Source organism: Pelodiscus sinensis, chromosome 4 (genome assembly GCF_052426305.1).
Source record: "Pelodiscus sinensis isolate ZL-2025 chromosome 4, ASM5242630v1, whole genome shotgun sequence".
NCBI classification, from domain to species: Eukaryota; Metazoa; Chordata; order Testudines; family Trionychidae; genus Pelodiscus; species Pelodiscus sinensis.
The window spans coordinates 5428235-5452778 of NC_143055.1; the positions used below are offsets into that span (position 1 = coordinate 5428235).

The window sequence follows — 24544 nt, forward strand, 5'->3', positions numbered from 1 at the left end:
GTGAGCCCCCACCTGCGCTCCCCCACCTGCCAGAGAGTGAGCCCCCACCTGCACGCCCTACCTGCCAGATAGTGAGCCCCCACCTGCCAGATAGTGAGCCCCCACCTGCGCTCCCCCACCTGCCAGATAGTGAGCCCCCACCTGCGCTCCCCCACCTGCCAGAGAGTGAGCCCCCACCTACACGCCCCACCTGCCAGACTGTGAGCCCCCACCTGCCTTCCCCCACCTGGCAGTGAGCCCCCACCTGCGCTCCCCCACCTGCCAGATAGTGAGCCCCACCTGCACTCCCCCACCTGCCAGATAGTGAGCCCCACCTGAGCTCCCCCACCTGCCAGATAGTGAGCCCCCACCTGCATGCCCTACCTGCCAGATAGTGAGCCCCCACCTGCACTCCCCCACCTGCCAGATAGTGAGCCCCCACCTGCCCTCCCCCACCTGCCAGAAAGTGTGCCCCCACCTGCCAGAGAGTGAGCCCCCACCTACCCTCCCCCACCTGCCAGAAAGTGTGCCCCCACCTGCCAGATAGTGAGCCCCCACCTGCATGCCCTACCTGCCAGATAGTGAGCCCCCACCTGCACTCCCCCACCTGCCAGATAGTGAGCCCCCACCTGCACACCCCCACCTGCCAGATAGTGAGCCCCCACCTGCACACCCCCACCTGCCAGATAGTGAGCCCCTACCTGCCAGATAGTGAGCCCCCACCTGCACTCCCCCACCTGCCAGATAGTGAGCCCTATACTGTCTGCTTGCCAAATAATGAGCCAAGTCAGTACTCCTCTTGCCAGATATTGAGCTGACCCCACCCCTCCCCTCTATGGTCAGAGGCGGGAAGGAAGGGACGCCGGCGGGCTCCCAACCATCGAGTGGGCGCGGGGAGAAGCCGCTCGCTTCCGTTTCCCGTTGGAACTCCGCCCCCGCCCCTCGCGAAGTTTCTGCGCGGACGCAGTGCATTGTGGGAGCGGCCACCCCCTGTGCTGGAGGCGCTCCACCGGACCTTCCGCCAAGATGATGGTGAGTGGGGCCGGCGCGGCCCGCGCCATCCGCCGCCATCCGCCCCGGGGACGGGCCCTCCCGGCCCGACAGCGGCTCCCCGCCCCCAGCGGGCTCTAGCCGGCCGGCATCAGCCGTTATTTTTGGGGGGGGCGGGCTGGAGCCGGAGCCGCGGCCCCCAGCGCAGCCCGGCGGCAGGAAGGGCGCGGGGCGCTGCGGCCTGCCCCGAGGGCAGCCCATTGAGCGGGGTGGGAGGCCTGGGGAGCTCGGGCCGGCCTGGCTAGCGGTGGGACATCAGTGGCCTCGCAGGGACTACCAGCCCCATCAAGTAACGCGCGAAAACTTGCCCCTGAGTTGGGGTTCCAGGTGGCGCATTGCATGCTGGGGGTTGTAGTCCCTGTAGGACAGAGCAGCAGGGGGAGTGAAGGAAGCCTCTTCTGCTGACTATAGTAACCGTTAACCTGCCCTTAGGGCTCCCCAAACCATTGCGTGCTGGGATCGGTCGCCCTGCCTCTCCCCGAAACAGCCGCAGGGGCCCAGCATTGCCCACGGAGGCTGCTGTGGTCAGGACGTAGCATTGCATGTTGGGGGCCACCGTCCCTGTGGTCTCCACGGTTCTGTTTGGGAGATGCTAATGGCTCGTTTTGATCCTGGCACCTGCTGTCCCCAAATTGTTCAGAGGAAGGGTGCAACGGTGCCTGATGCAGTGTTGCCAGACCTGTCGTCTCAGTGGTGGGCACGTCCCCGGGCTAAGCTAAAGGCAGGCCTCAGAATGTGCAGGGATGCTTACAAAAGGATGCTTATGTTGCAGAGAACGTGGTTTTCTTCAAAGGCAGGATAATTTGGATTTTCTATATAAACTTCCATTTAGGCTTGTTCTGACAGAGGTAAAAGAGCCTTGTTTCTGTTTCACAACATGTCCTTGAAGTCTGAGGGCCTGTATTTAACTTTCATGCCCCACCCTTGGCCCTCTTGCCCAATGAGTCTCCAAAGGCAATGTCGGAATTGTTTGAATCCTAGCGATCTTGCCGTAAAACTGTTTATTGCCAATGGGTCAACCTCCCACTTCACTGTCAGTGTAAAAAGATCATGCTTGCATTCGGTGAAGTGCTAAGTGTTGGACTAGCTTCCCCTTCAAGCAATGCCATCTTGCTCTGATTTTTCAAAGGTAGTGAGAGGTGAAAACGGGTTGCTGCACAAATAAAGGTTCACTGGCATGGGATCATCCTAGAACATTGTGAGGAGGCATTGGCTGGCTGTTACCATGGCCTTTTAGAATCCCTAAGTCATTCTCTTACGAGCATAAGAATGACCATGCAGGATCACACCAGTGGTCCATCTAGTCCAGTATCTTTTCCCTGGCAGTGTCCAGTGCAGATGCCTCAGGGAGAATGAATGAAACAGGGCAATTTTGAGTAATCCCAACCCATGTCCATTCCAAGTTTTCTGGTGGGTTGGAGGCTTGGGGACACCTCGAGCAGCGGCTCTCAACTAGGAGTACGCGTATTCTTGGGGTAGGGATATTAATGCACCCCTGTGCGTTTTTGTTATTTCCTAATTTTCATGTTTACCACAGACCTTGTTATCTGCATTTTGGGTACCACCCTCAGTGGGTACAGCTGTGCTGCTGGCAGCAGCATTGTGAGGGTAGACAGGTCTCGGTTGTTCATACCGTAGTGTCATGTAAAGCTGTTAAGAGATTTTTCATGACACAGTGGTAGAAATGCCTTTGATCTGTCCACTCTGTCAACTTAGCATTTGGCAGCAGCATTTTTAATAGCTGTTGGAGTAGTATGGATACTATATATCTAGTACAGAGACAGTCCAGTGTGGAAGCTGGAAGGTAGAGGTTGGACTTCCCTTGTCCGGCACCCTAATTTGCCAGACCAGGGGAGGTCCCCTACCACTGGCTCCCCAGCCTGCTGCTCCTCAGTGTTCCTAGTTCTGCTACCAGGCCCCCTGCCTCCAGCCCCCCCATCTGCTACTATGCTGCCCTGCACTGCCAGGAGCTTTGGCCTTGCATTGCCTCAGGCTGCCAAGGAATCCCAGCCTGGCGCTATCCTGGGCTGCAGCGGGCTACCAGGCTGGCCTCTTCCCAGCGCTGCTGCGGGCTGCCCCCAATTAAGGCTCAGCTCAGTAATGTAAAAGTTAAAATAATGAAAACAAACACAGTTTTTTGAGTGTATAACTGCGAGCGTTAGAAACTCAAGATACTCAAGGTGAAGATTAAAATGAAAAGAAAATCTTCAAAGAGCTGGATCTTTTGATGCCTAAGACCTTATTTCACAAAGTCTAGTTGTGAGAATAAAGTTTGTAGGCTCCGGCCCCTGCAGCGTAAGATCTTCTGGGTTGAAGTTTTTTGTAAGTCATTAGGCTTTAATAGACTTTGGCTTCAGCGTCATATATGGAATAGCAAACAGTGACACTCTAATAAGGTGAACTGATTTCCTTCATTGTTCCCCTCAGGAAAAATGACATTGAATAATACTAATAAGCTGAGCTAAGGAGGTTAAAATATTGGTACACAGTTATTTTTAAGGTGACTATTTGGCTTATTAAAGTCTGAGGGAAGCATTAGCTAGCATCTCTTGTCTTTTCAGCCCACACCAGTTATCTTGTTGAAGGAAGGTACGGATTCCTCCCAAGGGATCCCTCAGCTTGTAAGTAACATCAATGCCTGCCAGATTATCGCAGAAGCTGTTCGCACCACCCTGGGCCCTCGGGGCATGGACAAACTTATTGTTGATGACAGAGGTAAGTATAAGATAACATGACTTCCCAGAGCTGCCTATTAGCGCTTCAGTGTTACCAAGCACAAGGCAGTGGCTTTTGGCTGACTATCAACCTCCCTGCATAATGCATAGTATAGGTGTGGGATACAAGGTTCCACGAGAGCCAGCTGAGGTCCCTCAAATACAGTGCACTGCAAGAAAAATGGACGGCCAGCCCCCAAAGCTGGTGGCTATTCCAGTATTTATAGTCACTAAGCCAGGTTTTGTATGACTAATCTAACAAAGCTATCTTAGGCTAAGTTCAAATAACTTCCTCAGACGTTGGAGTTGACAGCTGCCTTTGGAGTGGGAAGCAGGTGTCTTCAGTCAGGATCTTTGGGCGTGACTCTGTTTTTAAAACCTTAGGTAAAGCAACTATCTCGAACGACGGTGCCACAATCCTGAAACTTCTTGATGTTGTCCACCCTGCTGCTAAAACATTAGTGGACATTGCCAAATCTCAGGATGCAGAGGTATGAATGTGAGCATGTGTTTATGCTTCAGAAGCACAGCTCAGAACAGAGGGTGCATACTATGAAATGCTGGGATACCAAGTAGGGATGTTAAAATGTGTTTAATTATATCATCATGTAACCGCTGAGCATTTGCATGATTACATGCAGGAGCTGGGGGAGGGGTGGGGGGGGGAGAGTGAGAGTGAGTGAGAGTTAGTTCCTGCCTGCCTCTCGGTGCTGCTGTATTTGTATCAGAGACGGTGGGGTGGGCTGAGTGTTAATTGTGTACATTGTTACACTTTCACATCCCTGATACCAAGTGGTGCCTTGTGTGTTGCTCAGCTCTGGAAGGCATTGACAGTATCAGTGTCTAAGTCACATTATTCCCATGTTTGCATTCCAAGTATGCACACCTCATGCTTGAGGGTGAGATGTCTTTCTGAAACAGCTGCATTTTTTGGGGTTTGATGATCTTGTGCTAGGGAAGAACCTTCAGAATGTGCCAGTGATACAAACAACTGCCTTGTGGTGTTGCAGGTTGGCGATGGCACAACTTCTGTGACTATGCTGGCTGCAGAGTTCCTAAAACAAGTGAAGCCCTATGTGGAGGAAGGTCTGCATCCCCAGATCATCATCCGAGCCTTCCGCACTGCAACTCAGCTGGTAAGGAAATGTGTAGGCGAGTGGGGAGTCTGTTCATTAGCACAGCATTGCATAGTTGTTTAGAACATCTTGGATGGTGGTTCTGTACCAGAAGAGGGTCAAAACCATCTCTGAAATGGATCGGGGTCGGGATGAGCAGCCGGAGCAGTTACAGTCTCTTCCACCCTGCTGCAAAATATCAGATGGCTTCTTTAAAACAATAGCAGCCTGTAAACCTTTTGATACTAGATCTCATCTCCTTTCTTAGCCTGGCAAAACGTCGGAGAGCTGAGTTTAAATGCCCAAAGACTCTCATGAGGATCCTATCCAGTGTTTTCAGAACAAAGTTTTTGGAGGATCCATCACAGGATATAGTCATTATGAAAAGAAAGTGAAAATAGCTTACTACTAAGGATATTAAAATGCAGTTAATTGACTAGTTGATGGAATTTCCATCGACTAATCGATAGGCACTTCTGCATTCCTCCTTTGAAATGTACAAGAGCCCCCGCTGGAGGAATGCAAAACTCTGGGAACAGCCCCGGGCCTGCGGGAAGTCCCGCTGATTCCGGGTCGCATGCCAGTGCCTTCTTTGAAATGCAGAAGAGTCCCCAGCAGGGGCTCTTGTATACTTCAAAGCCATGGGGCCTGGGATCAGTGGGGGACTCCCCAGCTGATACTGGGCTTCCCACGGCATATTCTGGGGAGCCCGGGGTCAGCTGGGGAGTCTCCAGCTGACCCTGGGCTCTCTGCAGCTGCTCCTTTGAATCACATGGATGCGTGGTTTAAAGGGACAGCCGCCAAACAGCTGATTCAAAGGAGCAGCTGCAGAGAGCCCAGGGACCCTGGGAAATACCACGGGGAGCCTGGGATCAGCTGGAGAGTCCCTCGCTGATCCCGGGCTCCATGTCTTTGAAATGCACAAGAGCCCCCGTTGGGGACTCTTGTGTATTTCAAAGAAGGCACCCGCATGCAGCCCGGTGTCAGTGGGACTTCCTGCTAGCCCCAGGCTGTACATGGAGTTCTGCATTCCTCCTTTGAAATGTACAAGAGCCCCAGTATGGGCTCTTGTACATTTCAAAGGAGGAATGTGGACGTGCCTCTTGACTAGTCAAAAAACTATGTGTAAGCATTTGCTTATCGGATAGTCGACTAGTCTTTAACATCCTTTCTTACTACCCCATCTTTTGTGTCCACAGAAGTGTTGCTTGTGCAATGGGAACTACACTTGCCCTTTTAGTGTGCTTGAGTCACCAAACACTGTTTTAGCGTATTTCACCTACTTCTAGATCAAGTTTTGTAGCACTGCTTGCATTGATAACAGCGGAGTCGTTCCAGTGAGATTAGATACCTGGCTTTTTGGCCCAGCAGTGATGTTTAAGGAACTGGTCCTTGATTGCTAGTCTAGAAGCCGTAGAAGAGCTGAAATACTTGGAGGACAGGTCCATCAGTGGCTGTTAGCCAAGCTGGCCAGGGCTGCAACCTCATGCTCTTGGTGTCTCTAAATCTCCCAACAGCCACAAGCTGGGATTGAATGACAGAATGGGTCTCTCAGAATTGCCCTGGTCTGGTTCTTTCCTCTGACGCCTCTGTTACTGGCCTCTGCCAGGGACAGGCTGTGGGTCTAGATCAGTGTCCCCAACCTTTTGGGGCTGCCGGGAATGGGGAGGGGGATGGCGGCCACGTATGTGCCGGGGTGGAGGGGGAGGGTGACCGCGCATGGGCCTGGGGCGCAAGAATGGCTCGGGTTGGCCCTGGTCACTAGGCAGGCGCAATGGCGCCCACGGGCACCGCACTGGGGACCACTGGTCTAGATGGACCGTTGATCTGTCCCACTGTGACCCTTCTTATGTGCTTACAATTTCAACCGCATCAGAAATAGCAATGAAGATTGACCTACAAATATAAGAATATGCTGGAGGGTTGATTAGCTGTTTAAATGTGAGTTACTAATTTCAGCTACTGGCTCTTGTTTTGTCAGGCTGTAAATAAGATCAAAGAGATTGCGGTGACAGTGAAGAAGGAAGATAAAAAGTAAGTTCCCAGTTGAGTTAGGGATACCGGAATTGTGCCTAGAAGTGTCACCTTGTTGGGTCAGAGGCATTTTAAAGTTATTTTCTGCCGCACTGTATGCGGTCTTGGTTTGAAGGTTCCAGGCCAAATTCAGATCTGGGATCAACCTGTGCAACCAATGCTGAATTTTCCTCTGAATATCATAGAATCATAGAATCATAGGACTGGAAGGGACCTCGAGAGGTCATCGAGTCCAGCCCCCCGCCCTCAAGGCAGGACCAAGCTCCGTCTACACCATCCCTGACAGATGTCTATCCAACCTGTTCTTAAATATCTCCAGAGAGGGAGATTCCACCACCTCCCTTGGCAATTTATTCCAATATTTGACCACCCTGACAGTTAGGAATTTTTTCCTAATGTCCAATCTAAACCTCCCCTGCTGCACTTTAAGCCCATTACTCATAGACTCATAGACTTTAAGGTCAGAAGGGACCATTATGATCATCTAGTCTGACCCCCTGCACAGTGCAGGCCACAGAATCTCACCCACCCCTCTTAGAATAATCCTCTCACCTATGTCTCAGATATTGAAGCCTTCCAATACTTTGAAGGCCCCAACATGCAGAGAGTCCTTCAGCTGTGATCTGTGCCCAATGCTACAGAGGAAGGCGAAAAACCTTCAGGGCCTCTGCCAATCTACCCTGGAGGAAAATTCCTTCCTGACCCCAAATATGGCGATCAGCTAAACCCTGAGCATGTGGGCAAGACTCACCAGCCAGACACCCAGAAAGTTCCCTATAGCAACTCCTATCATCCCTCCATTGACCTATTTCCAACTGGAAATGAATGGTCAATTAGTTACCAAGATCATGTTATTTCATCCAACCATCCCCTTATCATAGAATCAGAACTGGAAGAGACCTCAGAAGGTCGTCAAGTCCAGCCCTCCGCTCTAGGCAGGACTCCTTGTCCTGTCCTCAGAAACCAAGAGGAACAAATTTTCTCCTTCCTCCTTGTGACACCCTTTTAGATATTTGAAAACCGCTATCATGTCCCCCCTTAATCTTCTTTTTTCCAAACTAAACAAGCCCAGTTCATGAAGCCTGGCTTCATAGGTCATGTTCTCTAAACCTTTAATCATTCTTGTCGCTCTTCTCTGTACCCTTTCCAATTTCTCCACATCTTTCTTGAAATGTGGCGCCCAGAACTGGACACAGTACTCCAGCTGAGGCCTAACTAGTGCAGAGTAGAGCGGCAGAATGACTTCACGAGTTTTGCTTACAACACACCTGTTGATACAACCTAGAATCATATTTGCTTTTTTTGCAACAGCATCACACTGTTGACTCATATTCAACTTGTGGTCCACTATGACCCCTAGATCTCTTTCCACCATGCTCCTTCCTAGACAGTCGCTTCCCATCTTGTATGTATGGAACTGATTGTTCCTTCCTAAGTGGAGCACTTTGCATTTCTCTTTATTAAACCTCATCCTGTTTAGCTCTGACCATTTCTCTAACTTGCTAAGGTCATTTTGAATTATGTCCCTATCCTCCAAAGAAGTTGCAACCCCACCCAGTTTGGTATCATCTGCAAACTTAATAAGCGTACTCTCTATCCCAATATCTACATCCTTGATGAAGATATTGAACAGTACGGGTCCCAAAACAGACCCTTGCGGAACTCCACTTGTTATCCCTTTCCATCAGGATTTAGCACCGTTAACAACAACTCTCTGACTACGGTTATCCAGCCAATTATGCACCCACCTTATCGTGGCCCTATCTAAGTTGTATTTGCCTAGTTTATCAATAAGAATATCATGCGAGACCATATCAAATGCCTTACTAAAGTCTAGGTATATGACATCCACTGCTTCTCCCTTATCCACAAGGCTTGTTATCCTATCAAAGAAAGCTATCAGATTAGTTTGGCATGACTTGTTCTTCACAAACCCATGCTGGCTATTCCCTATCACTTTATTACCTTCCAAGTGTTTGCATATGATTTCCTTAATTATCTGCTCCATTATCTTCCCTGGGACAGACGTTAAACTGACCGGTCTGTAGTTTCCTGGGTTGTTCTTATTCCCCTTTTTATAGATGGGCACAATATTTGCCCTTTTCCAGTCTTCTGGAATCTCCCCTGTCTGCCATGATTTTTCAAAGATCATAGCTAAAGGCTCAGATACCTCCTCTATCAGCTCCTTGAGTATCCTGGGATGCATTTCATCAGGACCTGGTGACTTGCTGACATCTAACTTTCCTAAGTGATTTTTAACTTGTTCTTTGTGTATCCTATCTTCTAAACTTACCCTCTCTCTGCTTGTATTCACTACGTTAGGCACACCTCCAGACTTCTCGGTGAAGACCGAAACAAAGAAGTCATTGAGCATCTCCTCCATTTCCAAGTTTCCTGTTACTGCTTCCCCCCTCCTCACTGAGCAGTGGGCCTACCCTGTCCTTGGTCTTCCTCTTGCTTTTAATGTATTTATAAAAGGTCTTGTTTCCCTTTATGCCTGTAGCTAGTTTGATCTCATTTTGTGCCTTTGCCTTTCTAATCTTGCCCCTGCATTCCCGTGTTGCTTGCCTATATTCATCCTTTGTTAGTTGTCCTAGTTTCCATTTTTTATATGACTCCTTTTTTATTTTGAGATCAAGCAAGATCTCCTTGTTAAGCCAAGCTGGTCTTTTGCCATATTTTCTATCTTTCCTACACAGCGGAATTGTTGGCTTTTGGGCCCTTAACAACGTCCCTTTGAAATACTTCCAACTCTCCTCAGTTGTTTTTCCCTTCAGTCTTGCTTCCCATGGGACCTTACCTACAAGTTCTCTGAGCTTATCAAAATCTGCCTTCCTGAAATCCATTACCTCAATTGTGCTGGTCTCCCTTCTACCTTTCCTTAAGATCATGAACTCTATTATTTCGTGATCACTGTCCCCTATACTGTCTTCCACTTTCAAGTTCTCAACTAGTTCCTCCCTATTTGTTAAAACCAAATCCAGAACAGCTTCTCCTCTGGTAGCTTTTTCAACCTTCTGAAACAGAAAGTTGTCTCCAATGCAGTCCAGAAACTTATTGGATAACCTGTGCCTTGCTGTGTTAGTTTCCCAACATATGTCTGGATAGTTGAAGTCCCCCATCACCACCAAATCTTGGGCTTTGGATAGTTTTGTTAATTGTTTAAAAAAGGCCTCATCCACCTCTTCCACCTGGCTAGGTGGCCTGTAGTAGACTCCTAGCATGATATCACCCTCGTTTTTTACTCCTTTTAGCTTAACCCAGAGACTCTCTGCACAGCTATCTCCTACGTTCATCTCCACTTCAGTCCAAGTGTGTACATTTTTAATATACAAGGCAACCCCTCCTCCCTTTTTTCCCTGTCTGTCCTTCCTGAGCAAGCCGTACCCTTCCATACCAACATTCCAATCATGCGTCCCATCCCACCAGGTTTCTGTAATACCAATGATATCATAGTTGTATTTATTGGTTAGCAATTCCAGTTCTTCCTGCTTATTACCCATACTTCTTGCATTTGTATATAGGCATCTAAGATACTGATTTGATCTTGCCTCCCTGTTGTGCCCTGACCCTCCTTTCTCCTTGCCATTATAGGCCGTAGTCCCCCCCATTTCCAACCCATCTCCCAGTCCCGCACATGCAGCACTTACCTGTGGGCTTTGCTCACCTGCCCCCGTCAAACCTAGTTTAAAGCCCTCCTCACAAGGTTAGCCAGTCTGTGTCCAAACAAGGCCTTCCCGCTCCTGGAAAGGTGAACTCCCATCTCCGCCAAGCAGTCCTTCCTGGAAGAGCACCCCGTGGTCAAGGAAGCCGAAGCCCTCCTGGCGACACCATCCTCGCAGCCAGGCATTCACCTCCAGGATGCACCTCTCTCTGCCCGGGCCCCTACCTTTGACAGGAAGGATCGAAGAGAATACCACCTGCGCTCCAAACTCCTTCACCTGAACCCGATATGGAATCTAGGTTCTGACTAAGATGGGACTGTACTGTATTTTCCAGGCTGCTGTTCCCGCAAAGTATCTAGGCTGTTGTTTGCCAGTGTGGGTGCATAATTGCAGACATCTAAGTAAATGGCCTGAGTTTTCATACTGGTGCTGAACCACCTGCAGCTCCCACTGAAATCGGCAAGTGCCTTAAATGCTCAGCATGTTAAATCAGGCTGCTTATTAGGTGCTTGGCTTTATGTACCCAGTGAGCAGCTGTTGATCCTAACAAACTGAGCTGCTCTGACAGCCATCAGTGGATGCAAAATACAGTCATTCTGGTTCCTGCCTTCTCACAGCATCTAACAAGCAGTATAACCTGAAGGTTTCCAAGTGGCCTCTCCTTTGAGTGGGTGCCCCATTTGAGATCCTGGGGACCTGCGTTTCAGAATGGCTGAATGCTTATGGCTTTCAGGGATATTGGTTGGAGTTGTGGGCACTGAGTACCTCTGACCTATGGACCCCTGGTGTTTGAAGCTGAGCTCTATAAATTAGAGATGCCTTTTCTGAAAATAAAATACAGGACTATGTAGCACTTTAAAGACTAACAAGATGGTTTATTAGATGATGAGCTTTCGTGGGCCAGACCCACTTCCTCAGATCAAATAGTGGAAGAAAATAGTCACAACCATATATACCAAAGGATACAATTTAAAAAAATGAACACATATGAAAAGGACAAATCACATTGCAGAACAGGAGGGGGATGCGGCTGGGGGAGGTAAATGTCTGTGAGCTTATGATATTAGAGGTGATAATTGGGGAAGCTATCTTTGTAATGGGTAAGACAGTTACTGTCTTTGTTGAGACAGACGCGTAGAGTGTTGAATTTTAGCATGAATGACAGTTGAGAGGATTCCCTTTCAAGTGCAGATTTAAAAGGCTTTGAAGCAGGATGCAGGTAATTAAGTCGTATTACAAAAGCTCATCATCTAATAAACCATCTTGTTAGTCTTTTAAGTGCTACATAGTCCTGCATTTTGTTTCAGCTACACCAGACTAACACAGCTACATTTCTATCACTTTTCTGAAAATGTGGGTCTGAAATGCGGCATGCCGCCGTTTCCCTCTCTGGAAAAGGGGGCTAATACGTTCTCATTTGGGCTTGATGGGGGAGAGCCAGGCTTAAGAAATGCATCTAAAATGCTTTGCCATTTGGCAAAGGGCGCTACTACATGCACAAGATATAGGGGGAGGGATAGCTCAGTGGTTTGAGCATTGGCCTGCTAAACTGAGGGTTGTGAGTTCAATCCTCGTGGAGGCCATTTAAGGATTTGGTGCAAAAATTTGTCAGGGATGGTATTTGGTCCCACTGCGAGGGCAGGATACTAGACTCAATGGTCCCTTCCAGTTCTAGGAGAGAGGCAATCTCCATTAATTTAAGGTGTGACTTCTCTCTTGCAGTGAGCTAAGACGACTGCTGGAGAAATGTGCTTCCACAGCCCTCAACTCAAAGCTGATCTCCCAGCAGAAGGATTTCTTCTCCCGCATGGTGGTAGATGCCGTCATGATGCTTGATGAGCTGTTGCAGCTCAAAATGATTGGAATAAAGAAGGTGCAGGGAGGTGCCCTGGAAGTAAGTTCCATTTCTGTCTCCTGTTGGCACAGAGGAGTTCTTAGGGTACATCTGTACAGCAAAGAACAACTCACGGCTGGCTGTTCTTTGCGGTGTAGGCATACCCTTAGAGCCCTCCCGTGGGCGTGAAAACCCAGCACAAACAGAGCACAAACTGGCCAGCAGTTCTTGGTTTTGCCTTCTCTGCGTAATGACCCACTTGAGTTAGCAAACAGGCAGGAGCTGGTAGGGTTGAGTTTGTTGCACCTACTGCACTGCGCCTGTCCAAAGCAGGCCTGAAAGGCTACCTGGATAGAAGTGGGGGTCTCTGTTTCTAGCTTTCACTGTGCCCGCTTCACGCGGGGATGAAGGACTCCATAAGGCAGTAGAGATGTCTAGTCTGCAGCCCTTAACCAGATGGTCATTCTTAATTGCTTCTAGAACCAAAGAAATGTAACATTCTTGCTTATGTGTGAAAACCACAATGGGAGCCGTACTACAAGGGGACTGGTCCTGCCTTGGCTAGAGGAGTGAGACTGTGTGACCGGCGAGGGGGTTGTCCATTTCCATTTGTTAGCCAAGTTTTTTACATGCTGCCCCTTCCTATGGGTTTGGAACACCTGTGCTACATAGTGTTAAATGTATGTACAGTAAACTTCCAATAATCCGGCACCTTTAGGACCCAAGGGGTGCCAGATTATCAGATATGCCGGACTATCGGAAGGAGGGGCTATGAGGGGTCTGGGGTGGGGTGGGGTGGATGTCACCCCAAACCCCTCATAGCCCCCCCTTCTGATAGTCCGGTTCTGCTACAGGTGTCCCTGATTCAGCCGCTGCTGGTCAGTTTCAGCAGCAGCTGAATCAGGGATGCCGGCAGCAGAGCAGCTGGAGTGCTGCCGGGTTGGTCGGGGTAACGCCGACCCTTGGTGCTGCGAGACCAACCTGGCAGCACCCCAGCTGCTCTTGGGGATGCCTGGGGCAGAGCAGCTGGGGTACTGCCGGATTGGTCCTGCAGCGCCGCTCCTCGGCGCTACTGGACCAACCCGGTAGCACCCCAGCTGCTCTGCCCCAGGTGTCCCTAAGTCAGCTGCTCCTGAAACTGATCAGCGGCTGACTCCAGGAAGCCCGAGGCAGAGCTGCTTTGCCCCAGGCTTCCTGGAGTCAGCCGCTGGTCAGTATCAGCAGCAGCTGAATTGGGGACAGCTGGGGTGCTGCCGGGTTGGTCCCGCAGCCCCGAGGGGCAGCGCTACGGGACCTGCCCGGCAGCACTCCAGCTGCTCTGCCCCGGCTTCCCCGATTCAGCCGCTGGTCAGTTTTAGCAGCGTCTGAATCGGGGAAGCTGGGGGCAGAGCAGCTCCAATGGTCTGGCTGCCCGGAGCACTTCCGGGTTCCTGATGGTGCCAGACCATCAGATGCCTGACCATTGGAGTTTTACTGTACTTTGAAAACAGTTCCTGGGCCAAGAGGGGGTTGGTGCTGTCTCGGTCTCTTATATCTCAGTCCCGTGTAGATGGTGGGTTAGTTGGCGTATCACTACTGAAAAGTTGAGCCTGTCCTAATCTCTGTTCTGTGCTTGTTTCTGTGGATAAACATTTCACACAAGCATTTCCATGGAGAATAGAGATGATCCCTAAGCCATTACCATCCCCCTGCCATTAATGTAGTAAATCGGAATTGGTTCTCATGCACCCAGCCATAACAGACAGGCTGTTAACATTTCAGGGAAGCGCAGAAAACTCCCTCCAGCTGATATCAGATGGGAAAGGCCACCCTGTTTCCTTCCTTTCTAAGGAAAATCATCAGCCGTTCCTGGCAGGAGTTCCAGAGAACGGAGGCTAGTTTTGTCAGATGCTGTTGGCCTTTGAATTTGGTGTTGGGCCATTTGCGGGATAGTTTTCCCTAGTTTCTGTTTTGAGGGGTGTAGCAGGGCAGGCCTCGGAATAGAGCAGCCTCCTGCTTCCTATGGTGTCTGTTGAAGACTTGAGGTCACTCCTCACCCAGGCCGGGTGAACGTTTTGGGGCACTGTGGGGGTGCTGCTCACGTACCCTAGGGATGGCTGTTGTGGCTGGCAGCTCCTCTTGGTCATGCTGAGCATGCTGCATGTGGGCTCTGAGTGCCTGGGATAGACAGGAGGATGTTGTAACTCACGGACTGGTGCTGTGCCCGGACTCCTCGGACAGAGGAGTGCTGTGAAAGGACACTGGCCGTTTCTGGAGGGCTGGTGCAGAAGCCCCGGAATGGCCTCGAGTCTGTACTTCCCTGGGTCGGCCGACCCTGCAGGGAGAGGTCTGTGTGGAAGCTAGTGGGCACTTAGAAAGATGTAGCTTAGGGAACGGAGCGTGATGTTCACTTTTTTCAGTCCATTATGGAGTGTTAAAAAGCTTTCACCATAGCGGGCAGCATTGGGCAGGCCAGCCTCCTGTGAAGAGCAATTCTGGGCTGGAGATGACCCTCAGGGCTGCCATCTAGGACAGGGCTACTCCACATGTTTGTTTGCGGCCCGTGGGGCGGTAGGGTTTACACGGGGCTCAACACGTGGCCCACGGGTGGGATCCTTTGAACACGGCCTCTGCTGGGAACATGCTCCACAACGGCGAGGCGTCTCCCAGGCGGGTGAGCATTGAAAGACACAAGCGGACGGGCTGGCTGGAACAGACAGGTACAGGGTGTTGACATTTCTAGCCCCCAGGGAGGAGGTGCCAGGCGCGCTGGGGTATTGTGGGACGTGCTGGCTGCTTAGCCTTGTGGGCAGAGCTTGAGAGGTGCTGAGTGGCTCACACTGCCCATGTTTGGGTCCAGTGCCGCGGCTTACGGCTTAATCTTTGTCTTCATGCCCATCTGTGTGAAAGAAACTATTTGCATATACATTTGCACATATATGCAACCACACTTAAGGTGCGGTCCTCGGCATGGGCTGTGAAAATCATTGTAGCCCTGGGGCTTCCAAAGTTGAGTAGCCCTGCTCTAGAACAAGGCAAGAGAAGATCCAAGTTAGGGCAGGGGTGGGTAACTTCAAAGGGTACAAATGGGAAAGGCAGCAGAGGGAGAGTGGCGAGTGCAGCTACTCAGGAGGGGTCAGGAGCTACTGCCGAGGTGTCCTCCCAGGTCTCTGGCTCCGTGGATGATGAAAACCAGAAGGCTGCTTGCATGTGTGCTCAATGTGTGTGTCCTGTCGACTTGTGCACTCAGTCTCCACACAGACCCCGGGAGAGTTCCCGAAGACCACAAACCAGATAAGGATCAAAAGCACACAGCCAGGTTTAATGTTAGGCGAAGTACAGTAATAGCTGTCAGTAGACTCTACCGAGCCACTACGCATATGTACCCCCTGACAATGGAATGACTCAGTGGGAAATTTCCAGTGTCCCCTAGGTCATCCGAAAACTGTCCCCTCCAAGATACCACGTTACGTACAGGTACTAACAACTTACACATCACTGCTGATGTATCAGGTTGGCACCCTCTGAAGCTGCTTAGATACCACCCATCGCCCTGCACCTCATAGTTCGATTAGGTCATCTCTGTCCATCCTGCTACCATTTTAGACCCTTTCCTGAACCTAAGTCTGTATCTGCAGGGAGTGTGAGTACCAAGGTCTTTTTTTAATGAGCTGGTGGTACCATGTGCTTTCTACTTATGACCAGTACCAATGACTTCTACACCTGGGCCTATTACCAGTTAGTGTTTTGCACTTTCAGCCCTGTTCGTGCCGAGGTCTGCGAGCAGGGGCCTGCCTCTTGCTCACAGCTTAGCTTTGCTTTATATTAGCCATGCCTGGCCCACTGTAAGCCAGGCCTCAGACCTGTGCTGCATGGGTTCTGTTTTAGGCCTCATCTTACTACAGCGAGCTGTCGGGTGAGCCTGAGCATTTGGTGGTGGTCTCTTAAGGGCTGGGAAGGCGCTGAGGGGAGAGGCGCTAAGTGTCTGCCACTTGTGTTCTGTGAGGGTGGGTTAAGCAAAAGACACGGCTGTCCCAGGGCAAGCAGGATGTCCTACTGGAGCTCGTTAATCCTGCCTGGCTAACCCCAGCATCATCACACCCCTTCTTTCAGGAGTCCCAGCTGGTGGCTGGAGTCGCCTTTAAGAAGACGTTCTCTTACGCCGGGTTTGAGATGCAGCCGAAGAAGTACAAGTCCCCCAGGATTGCTTTGCTGAACATCGAGCTAGAGCTGAAAGCAGAGAAAGACAATGCTGAAGTGAGAGTCAACAACGTGGAGGTAAGAGCTGAACGGGAGGGACAGGACCAAGCCCAACATGCACGTCCGGTGTGTTCCCTCCTGGATGGGGTTGGCCTGTTCCCCATGGACCTATCGCTGCGCCACGTGACCTTGTCCTACCAGCTTGGATTGGCATGTGTCATTGGCCTAGTTAAGGTCCGTGTTTCTGGTCAGGCTGTTCCCACTGAAGCCTGGCATTCCAGTTCTGTGGGGAAATCTGCCTCCTCTGTTAACGTGAGCCTTGGGTGTGAGGGAGAGCCCCATGCTCCAAACCCAAAGACACCTGATTACAAGCATTGACACCGGCTCAGAAAACAACCGAACCTTTTTGGGGTTGGCTCTCCTGCTGCTGCAAGCCTCGTTCCTAGAACATAAGAACGGCCGTACTGGGTCAGACCAAAGGTCCATCTAGCCCAGTATCCTGTCTGCCAACAGTGGCCAGCACCAGGTGCCCCAGAGAGGGTGGACCAAAGACAATGATCAAGCGATTTGTCTCCTGCCATCCCTCTCCAGCCTCTGACAGAGGCCAGGGACACCATTTTATCCCCTGGCTAATAGCCTTTTATGGACCTAACCTCCATTAAATTATCTAGCTTCTCTTTAAACTCTGTTATAGTCCTAGCCTTCACAGCCTCCTCTGGCAAGGAGTTCCACAGGTTGACTACGCGCTGTGTGAAGAAGAACTTTTTTTATTAGTTTTAAACCTGCTCCCCATTAATTTCATTTGGTGTCCTCTAGTTCTTCTATTTAAGGAACTAATAAATAACTTTTCTTTATCGGCCCTCTCCACACCACTCATGATTTTATAGACCTCTATCATATCCCCCCTCAGTCTCCTCTTTTCTAAACTGAAGAGTCCCAGTCGCTTTAACCTCTCCTCATATGGGACCCGTTCCAAACTCCTAATCATTTTAGTTGCCCTTTTCTGAACCCTTTCCAAGGCCAAAATATCTTTTTTGAGGTGAGGAGACCACATCTGTACACAGTATTCCAGATGTGGGCATCCCATAGTTTTATACAGGGGCAGTAAGATATTCTGGGTCTTATTTTCTATCCCTTTCCTAATAATTCCTAGCAACCTATTTGCCTTTTTGACCGCCACTGCACACTGCCTGGAAGTTTTCAGAGAACTGTCCACGATAACTCCAAGATTGCTTTCCTGATTTGTCGTAGCCAAATTAGCCCCCTGCTAGTCAGTGTCCCCTTCTTACACTGCGTGGTGCCGAGCGACTGTGCAGCCGAGCCAGCGTTCTCCCCACACAGCGCGCGTAATGTGGTCAAGCAGCAGTAGCCAGGGCACATGGCCCCCTTACGCTGTGTGACATGCACATCTTGTGACACCCCCTGTACTCAGGGGCAGGGAGGCATGATCCCTAGTTTTGGAAACATGCTCTAGCCCAGCGGTGCACAACCCGTGGGTCGCAGCTACCTTCCTGGGGGGTTGGCGGGGGAGTCGCAATGCTTGGATTCAGCTGGCAGCTTTTCCTAGCTTTCCTGGCCCGACGTACACATGGCTGGGTTGGAGAGTGGCAGGAGAGCGGCCTGACAATTAAAGCGACCGCTTCCTCTTTTTTTTTTTTTTCTTTTTCCTCATCTAAATTCAGCGACCCCCAAGGAGGTTGCAAATGAAAAAAGGTTGCGCACCTACTCTAGCCCATGGCTCAGGTGGCATTTATACCAGTGACTGGCCCTTTGGATAAACTGGAACTGAGTTTCTCCTAAGTACTGACTTTGATATATGCGTGAAACCCTCTAGAGTGTCACATAGTTAGGGTCTTACTAAATTCATGGTCCATTTTGATCCATTTCACAGGCAGAGGGTTTTTCTTAATGGTCAGTTTCATGTTTTCAGTTGTTTGCACCTGGAATTTCAGTGTGTTGTAACCATGGGGGTCCTAACCCAAAAGGGCCCTCTTAAGTGGATTTGATCTCTCCCTCCCTCACCCTCTAGCTGTCATGCAAAGGAAAGGACCCATCCTGTCCCTCCTTAGCCTGGCAGGGGACTTGTAGCTAGGACCGCCTGGCTGGGGTGCTCCCAATAGCCAAGGGGGAGATCAGATTTCATGGGGGAAGAGCTTATTTTACAATCATGGGCCTGACCCGTAGTGCACTGAAACAAGGAGGTGAAGCTTTTAGCCATTGGGCAAGTGTAGCTTTTGATAAACACCTGTCAGAAGCTGCACACAGTGGCCCCCTCATCACGTGGAAGGAAGCTGAAGGCAAAACACCCTGGAGATAGTGTTAGGGTTAAGAATTTAATCTAGGGCTAAGTTCCTCATTTTTGGCTCCCACGGCAGTCGTGGTCACTTGAGACCCCTCTTATTTGTGCAGAAAAAGAGGGGTGAATCTTGGTGTCTTGGCCATGTTACAGTCTGGGTAATTACTGTGTTCCCTGTACATTCTCTGTGAAAACATGGTTTTCTTTTCTTTCTGTCCTGAATGATGGCACCATGTTGCTGTGCCCAGTTTAAATCCTTTCCAGCCAGCAGTGACTGTATTTTACTGATGTCTGGAATGACTCTTCTGTGTTTGCCTTGTAACGGCTGAACAGTGTGGGAAAACACAAGATAAATATCAGTGGTTATCTGCATTCTCTCTTGTAGTGTATGTTATATGTGTGTCTCATGTAGTCAGGCTGAGGAAATCTCCTCTCCTTCCTATAAAAGCTGCTCAGATACTTGTACCACTCTTTCTTCCTGTTAATCACCTCTTTTCAAGATATACTGAGCTGCCTCTGTCTTCCTGTCAGCCCCTCCGAGTTAGTCATGCTGCTTTGAGCTTTGGAACTGTGTCAGTGTCTCTCTATAAAACGAGTGACCTAAAATTGCCTCTGACTGTAAAACAGCCCATCTTTCCAAGGCTGTATATATAGTACCTTACTGCTGCCTTTGTCTCGCAAGGGATAACCCAGTGCAGGTAAACCTGTGGCGGCATTTGCAGTGAAACTGCGTTGAAAGCTTGTGTGTCGGTTTTTTTGCACTAGGATTACCAGGCCATTGTGGATGCAGAGTGGAGCATCTTGTATGACAAGTTAGACAAAATCCACAAGTCGGGAGCCAAAGTTGTCTTGTCCAAACTGCCGATTGGCGACGTAGCTACTCAGTACTTCGCAGACAGAGACATGTTTTGTGCTGGTCGAGTGCCGGAGGAAGATCTCAAAAGGACTATGATGGTAATATCTTTTTTTAAAATTACGGGTTTAGGTTTGCTATTAGTCCGTGTTGGTGCCTGTTTGCTGGGCAGGTCACTCCCGAAGCGCTGTAGTAACAATGCAGATGGCACCAGGAAAGGGTTGTTAGGAGTGAAGAGTTTAAAATAGCTGAAGCATTTGATGCTGCGCTGATATATGGAGGGCTTTATTAAAAGCCGGGCAGTACAGGGCGATTGTACTGGAAGTGGCTAGAAAAGGAGGCCTGTGTTGTTTTGTTGGCATTGCTACAGACATTTGGTGGCTTTGAGCAAGTCACTCATGCTGGGATTTTCAGAGGAGCTTGGGGGTGTTAAACGCACACACCCCAGTGGGAGACGGGCACCTAACTCAACATTTCCTTTACTCCTCCGTTTATCCCTCTGTACGTGGGTAGGGTGCTTAACCTCCGTCACTGGAGTTTTTGATGTCCGCAAAACAGTGCGCTGCTCTGCGGCAAGGATCTCTATTAGCATAATGTGCTTGTGTCCTGCTTCGGCCTGGTCACGCCAGCGCTTGTGCCAGTCCAGTTCTCATGTGAAGGGGCTATTGCTCGTCTCAGTGTAACAGTCAGGCCTTCCCAGCCCTGCATGTAGGGGCTGTGCTAGCCCAGGGCACTTTCTCTTCTCTTTTGCTGGCTGCTTCTCAAGCCTTCTCCTGGGGACGGCTACGGCTATAGCTGACACTGTCCGTGTCGGGGAATAAGATATTCCAACCGGGCTCTGTGGCCGTGCTGCCATTGCAGAACAGGAACCCTTATCTGGGCCTGTCCCTCTGCTGTGACACTGAAGCGTAATCCCATACCGCCGTGGGTTTTCAGATTTCTCTTCTGTACCTTGCAGGCCTGCGGTGGATCTATTCAGACTAGCGTTAATTCCCTGACTGATGAGGTTCTGGGACTGTGCGAGCTCTTTGAGGAGGCCCAGATTGGAGGAGATAGGTAATTCTACATGAGCGTGAATGCTTCCTTGCCCTGCAGCTGATGGTAAAGCGCTAAGCTGGTGAAATGACGGCGTGTTTGAGTGTGTCCCCATTGTTTGGCTTGGCCTCTGGCTTCAGGCGAAAACTAGACCAAGAGTATCACACCTCCTCTCCCCTCCTGAGGGCCAGTAGATTTAATAGAGTGCCTTGTTCCTACCTAGTGACTTTCGCCCCCAGAGGATTCGTCAGTGGTGTTCAAATAGTGCCCAGGCGTCCCCTCATCCGTCACTGAAATGTAGCCCCTTCTGGAGTTGAGACGGCAGCCGTCTTAACACCCCACAGCAACGTTTTCCATCGGCTAGCGCAAAGCCAAGCTTGATCCCATACCTCAGTGGATTTTCAGATTTTTTTTTTTTTTTATCCTGTGGCATCTTGAGGGAGAGATCCGGATGGAGACCAACGCCCAACATCTTAACCCCTCTAACTGGTTTTCTCCTCTCTTGGTCCTGTTGGGCCTCGGGAAAGGCCCCCCCCCACCCCTGATTTCACTGGGGGAATAATGTCTGGGCTTTTGCAGGAGAACACGCATCCTAATCTGGCCCTCCTCTGTCCAGCTGCAGCTTCAGCAGGGTCTCCACACCAGTTAGAAGGGCTACAAGTGCACGGTCAGCATTGGCAAGGAATTCCTCTCTCTTGCCTGATAACCCAGGCAGCACCTTGCAAAGCTGCCCAAGGGCTTGCCTAGCCGAACACTTAGTCTGCCGCAAGCCGGGGTAGTCTCACGCTGGCTGGCTGTGCATAACAGTTCCTAGTGTGTTTCAGTCAGCTCCCCTTTCCAAGCGCGCTGTGTCAGAACACGTTCCAGAGCTGCTGGCATGCGACAGCAGGGTCTGCACAGCCTGTCAGGGCGCTGTCCGCCAGTGCAGCATTGATGTACACTCCTCCCCCTTTGCCCCAGACTGTGTGCGTGTGTGTGTTCATGAGACCCAGGTGCTGGCTCTCTGGGCATAGCTGACTCTCGCCGCGCTCTGCTCCTGGCAGGTACAACTTCTTCACGGGCTGTCCGAAGGCAAAGACATGCACGCTCATCCTGCGAGGAGGTGCAGAGCAGTTTATGGAAGAGACCGAGAGGTCCCTACACGATGCCATCATGATAGTCAGGAGAGCGATCAAGGTATGAAGGAGCTGGAGACGTTACATTTGCCACAGGCTGGGGTTCTTGTTGGAAGGGCCCTCGCCCCATGTCTAGGACTCCAAAGTGACCTTCCTCAGCAAGGAGATGAATCCCATGCAGAGCCTTGGGTGGATGGGTGTTTTGGGAAAGTGTGAAGGGCAGGGAAAGTGACAGCGGGTTTGCTTGGGGACGGGAGGCTCCTGCCATCTCAGGAGAAGCCATGCTGTCGGTCTGCACTTGGAGTGAGTGAACAGAGCTGGCCAGTGTTAAAGGGACCACGCTCTCCGAAACCTTGACCTCTGTCTGGCGTTCCCCTCGCGCACAGCTGTGGCAGCTAGAACTGCCCTCTGCCCAGCCAGGGCTTGCGCGCTACCCCCCACTCAGCTGAGTGAGGAGGAATCCCGTGATGCACGATGGCTCTTCCGTTCGGTTCCGATGGTACCTTAGCAGAGTACCCCGACACGCTTCCCTCCAGGCTTTTTTCACTCCTGCCCCGCTCGCTCTTTGTAACGCATCCCGGTAACCCTGCAAGCAGCTGCTGGCTCAGATCAGTGTAGGGGTGCTGGGACAGTGAGTTTTAGGACTATTAGCCCTGTCCCCACCCTTCATGTGCTTGTCGCCTTTGAGAGACGGCTCCTAGCGCTGGGTGGGCGTTAGGAGAGCACACTACACCTATTGCTACCACTGTGTGAATACGCATTGAGGTACCATCAACTAGACCCATAACAGGTTAATTTCGTGCCCTGGGCTTTCTCCACTGGGCACAGGGGGAAGTGGCCAGGTAATTGGTTTCTGTGTGACGGTCGTCCCTGGAGAAAGGTAATGGGCTGCGTTGCTCCCTTTCAGAACGACTCCATCGTTGCTGGCGGCGGCGCAATAGAGATGGAACTTTCGAAGTACCTCCGGGACTACTCCAGGACCATTCCGGGCAAACAGCAGTTGTTGATAGGCGCTTACGCCAAAGCCCTGGAGATCATTCCACGCCAGCTCTGCGACAACGCCGGCTTCGACGCCACCAACATTCTCAACAAACTGAGAGCCAAACATGCTCAGGTGGGCTCGCCCCCTTGGTGAACGTGTGTCCAGTGACACTGAATTTTCCACGTGAGCGGAACAGAGCAGCAGTGCAACTGGAACGTTTCAGTTGCTGCCTCTTTAAGTGCTGTGGTTGGTTTTCAGACGTGACAAGGAATCTGCTGGTTAGAAAGAGAAATGATTTTCCTTTAGATCATGGGTTCCCAAACTGGGGTGTGTGAAGAAATTCCGGGGGGGGAGAGGTGCGAGGCAACCCAGCTCCCTCCCATCAATCCTCCCCCCCCAAGTTGTGCTGCTGTTTTGGGGTGTTTTTTTGTTTTTTGCTCAAGTTTTGCTGCTATTGGGGAGGGGGCGTGAGTGTTTCTCAAAAATCAAAAAGGCGTGATGCCGAAAAGTTTGGGCACCACTGCTTTAGATCACAGCTGTGGGGTGACTTTTAGAGCCAGGGCGTCCTGCCCAGATTTCCGTTTAGGCAAATGTTGCCTCCGAGTGCCCCTGGAAGGTTTGCTTGGCTGCAGCGTTGTTCTTCCCAGCGGGTGAGCAGTGTTTGTGATCTTTGCCGTGTCCGACTCCAGAGATGGCTGCAGCCCAGGAGCGTTAGCTGTGCTACTGAAGGAGTGTTTGTAAAAAGCTACGTAAAGGGACGTTATTACCACGTTTGCTTAGGAAAGGTGCAGTCTGAACCCAGGGCCAGGAGCTGGCAATTCCTGAATTTGTCTGCAGGGGACGCTTTAATCTCTTTGCTAGTTTCTCTGTGCGGTTTGTAGTGCAATTAGTGGTTTGTAATTGGCAGCTGGAATGTGCCAAGAGCTAATATTTCCCTCAGACAAGACTGATTATAAATAAGTTAAGCAGGAGACTTGCTGTCCACCTGCTGTATGTTGGCACGCAGGCGCCATCTCCCTTCTCCTCCCTCTTTGTACCCTCCCATCTCTGACTCTCCCTCCTGCTCTCTTCCTCAGGGCGGCACCTGGTACGGGGTGGACGTGAGCAACGAAGACATTGCCGATAACTTTGAAGCCTACGTGTGGGAGCCGGCCATTGTGCGCATCAACGCTCTGACGGCAGCGTCTGAGGCTGCTTGCCTTATCATGTCTGTAGATGAAACCATCAAGAATCCCCGTTCTACAGTAGACGCCCCTCCTGGGGGCCGGGGGAGAGGGAGGGGCAGGCCTCACAACCATTGAGACTGCCTCTTTGTTAGTGTTGCATCATGGGGACCACAGGGACGACACTCGGGGCTGCTGTCTCCTAAAACATGCATGTTTCAAAAACCTACTGCCTGGCTTCTACCTTACAAACCATTGACCGCCTGGTTATTCGATGGGTTTACAGGCAACAACTGTGGTTATCTTAAGAGAAACCAGATCCGAGTCGATACAGCAGCCCCTTGTGATGCCCTGGGCCTCTTGTCCCATTAGGCCCATTTCGTGTCCTTCCGCTTGGAAGCTGCACTGTCTGGTTCTCCTCGCTGTGCTGGATAGGTCCAGACCGCGCACATGGCAGCCCTTGATCGTATTTATTGGTTTTTTGTCAGCGTGTTGAACCGAGATACAAACACAATAAATAGTTACAAGCA

At 50.7% G+C, this 24544-nt stretch overlaps 1 protein-coding gene across 1 annotated transcript; it reads left to right on the top strand.

The window, feature by feature from the left end:
• Positions 1-854: 854 nt before the first annotated feature.
• On the top strand, positions 855-24544 carry CCT7 (chaperonin containing TCP1 subunit 7). The gene is made up of 12 exons (XM_075931035.2): positions 855-1011; positions 3591-3744; positions 4128-4234; positions 4754-4879; positions 6840-6892; positions 12280-12451; positions 16484-16648; positions 19632-19820; positions 20678-20775; positions 21798-21930; positions 22777-22983; positions 23928-24544. The coding sequence occupies exons 1-12, from the start codon at positions 1006-1008 to the stop codon at positions 24150-24152; spliced, it is 1635 nt and encodes a 544-aa protein (XP_075787150.1). The 5' UTR covers positions 855-1005; the 3' UTR covers positions 24153-24544.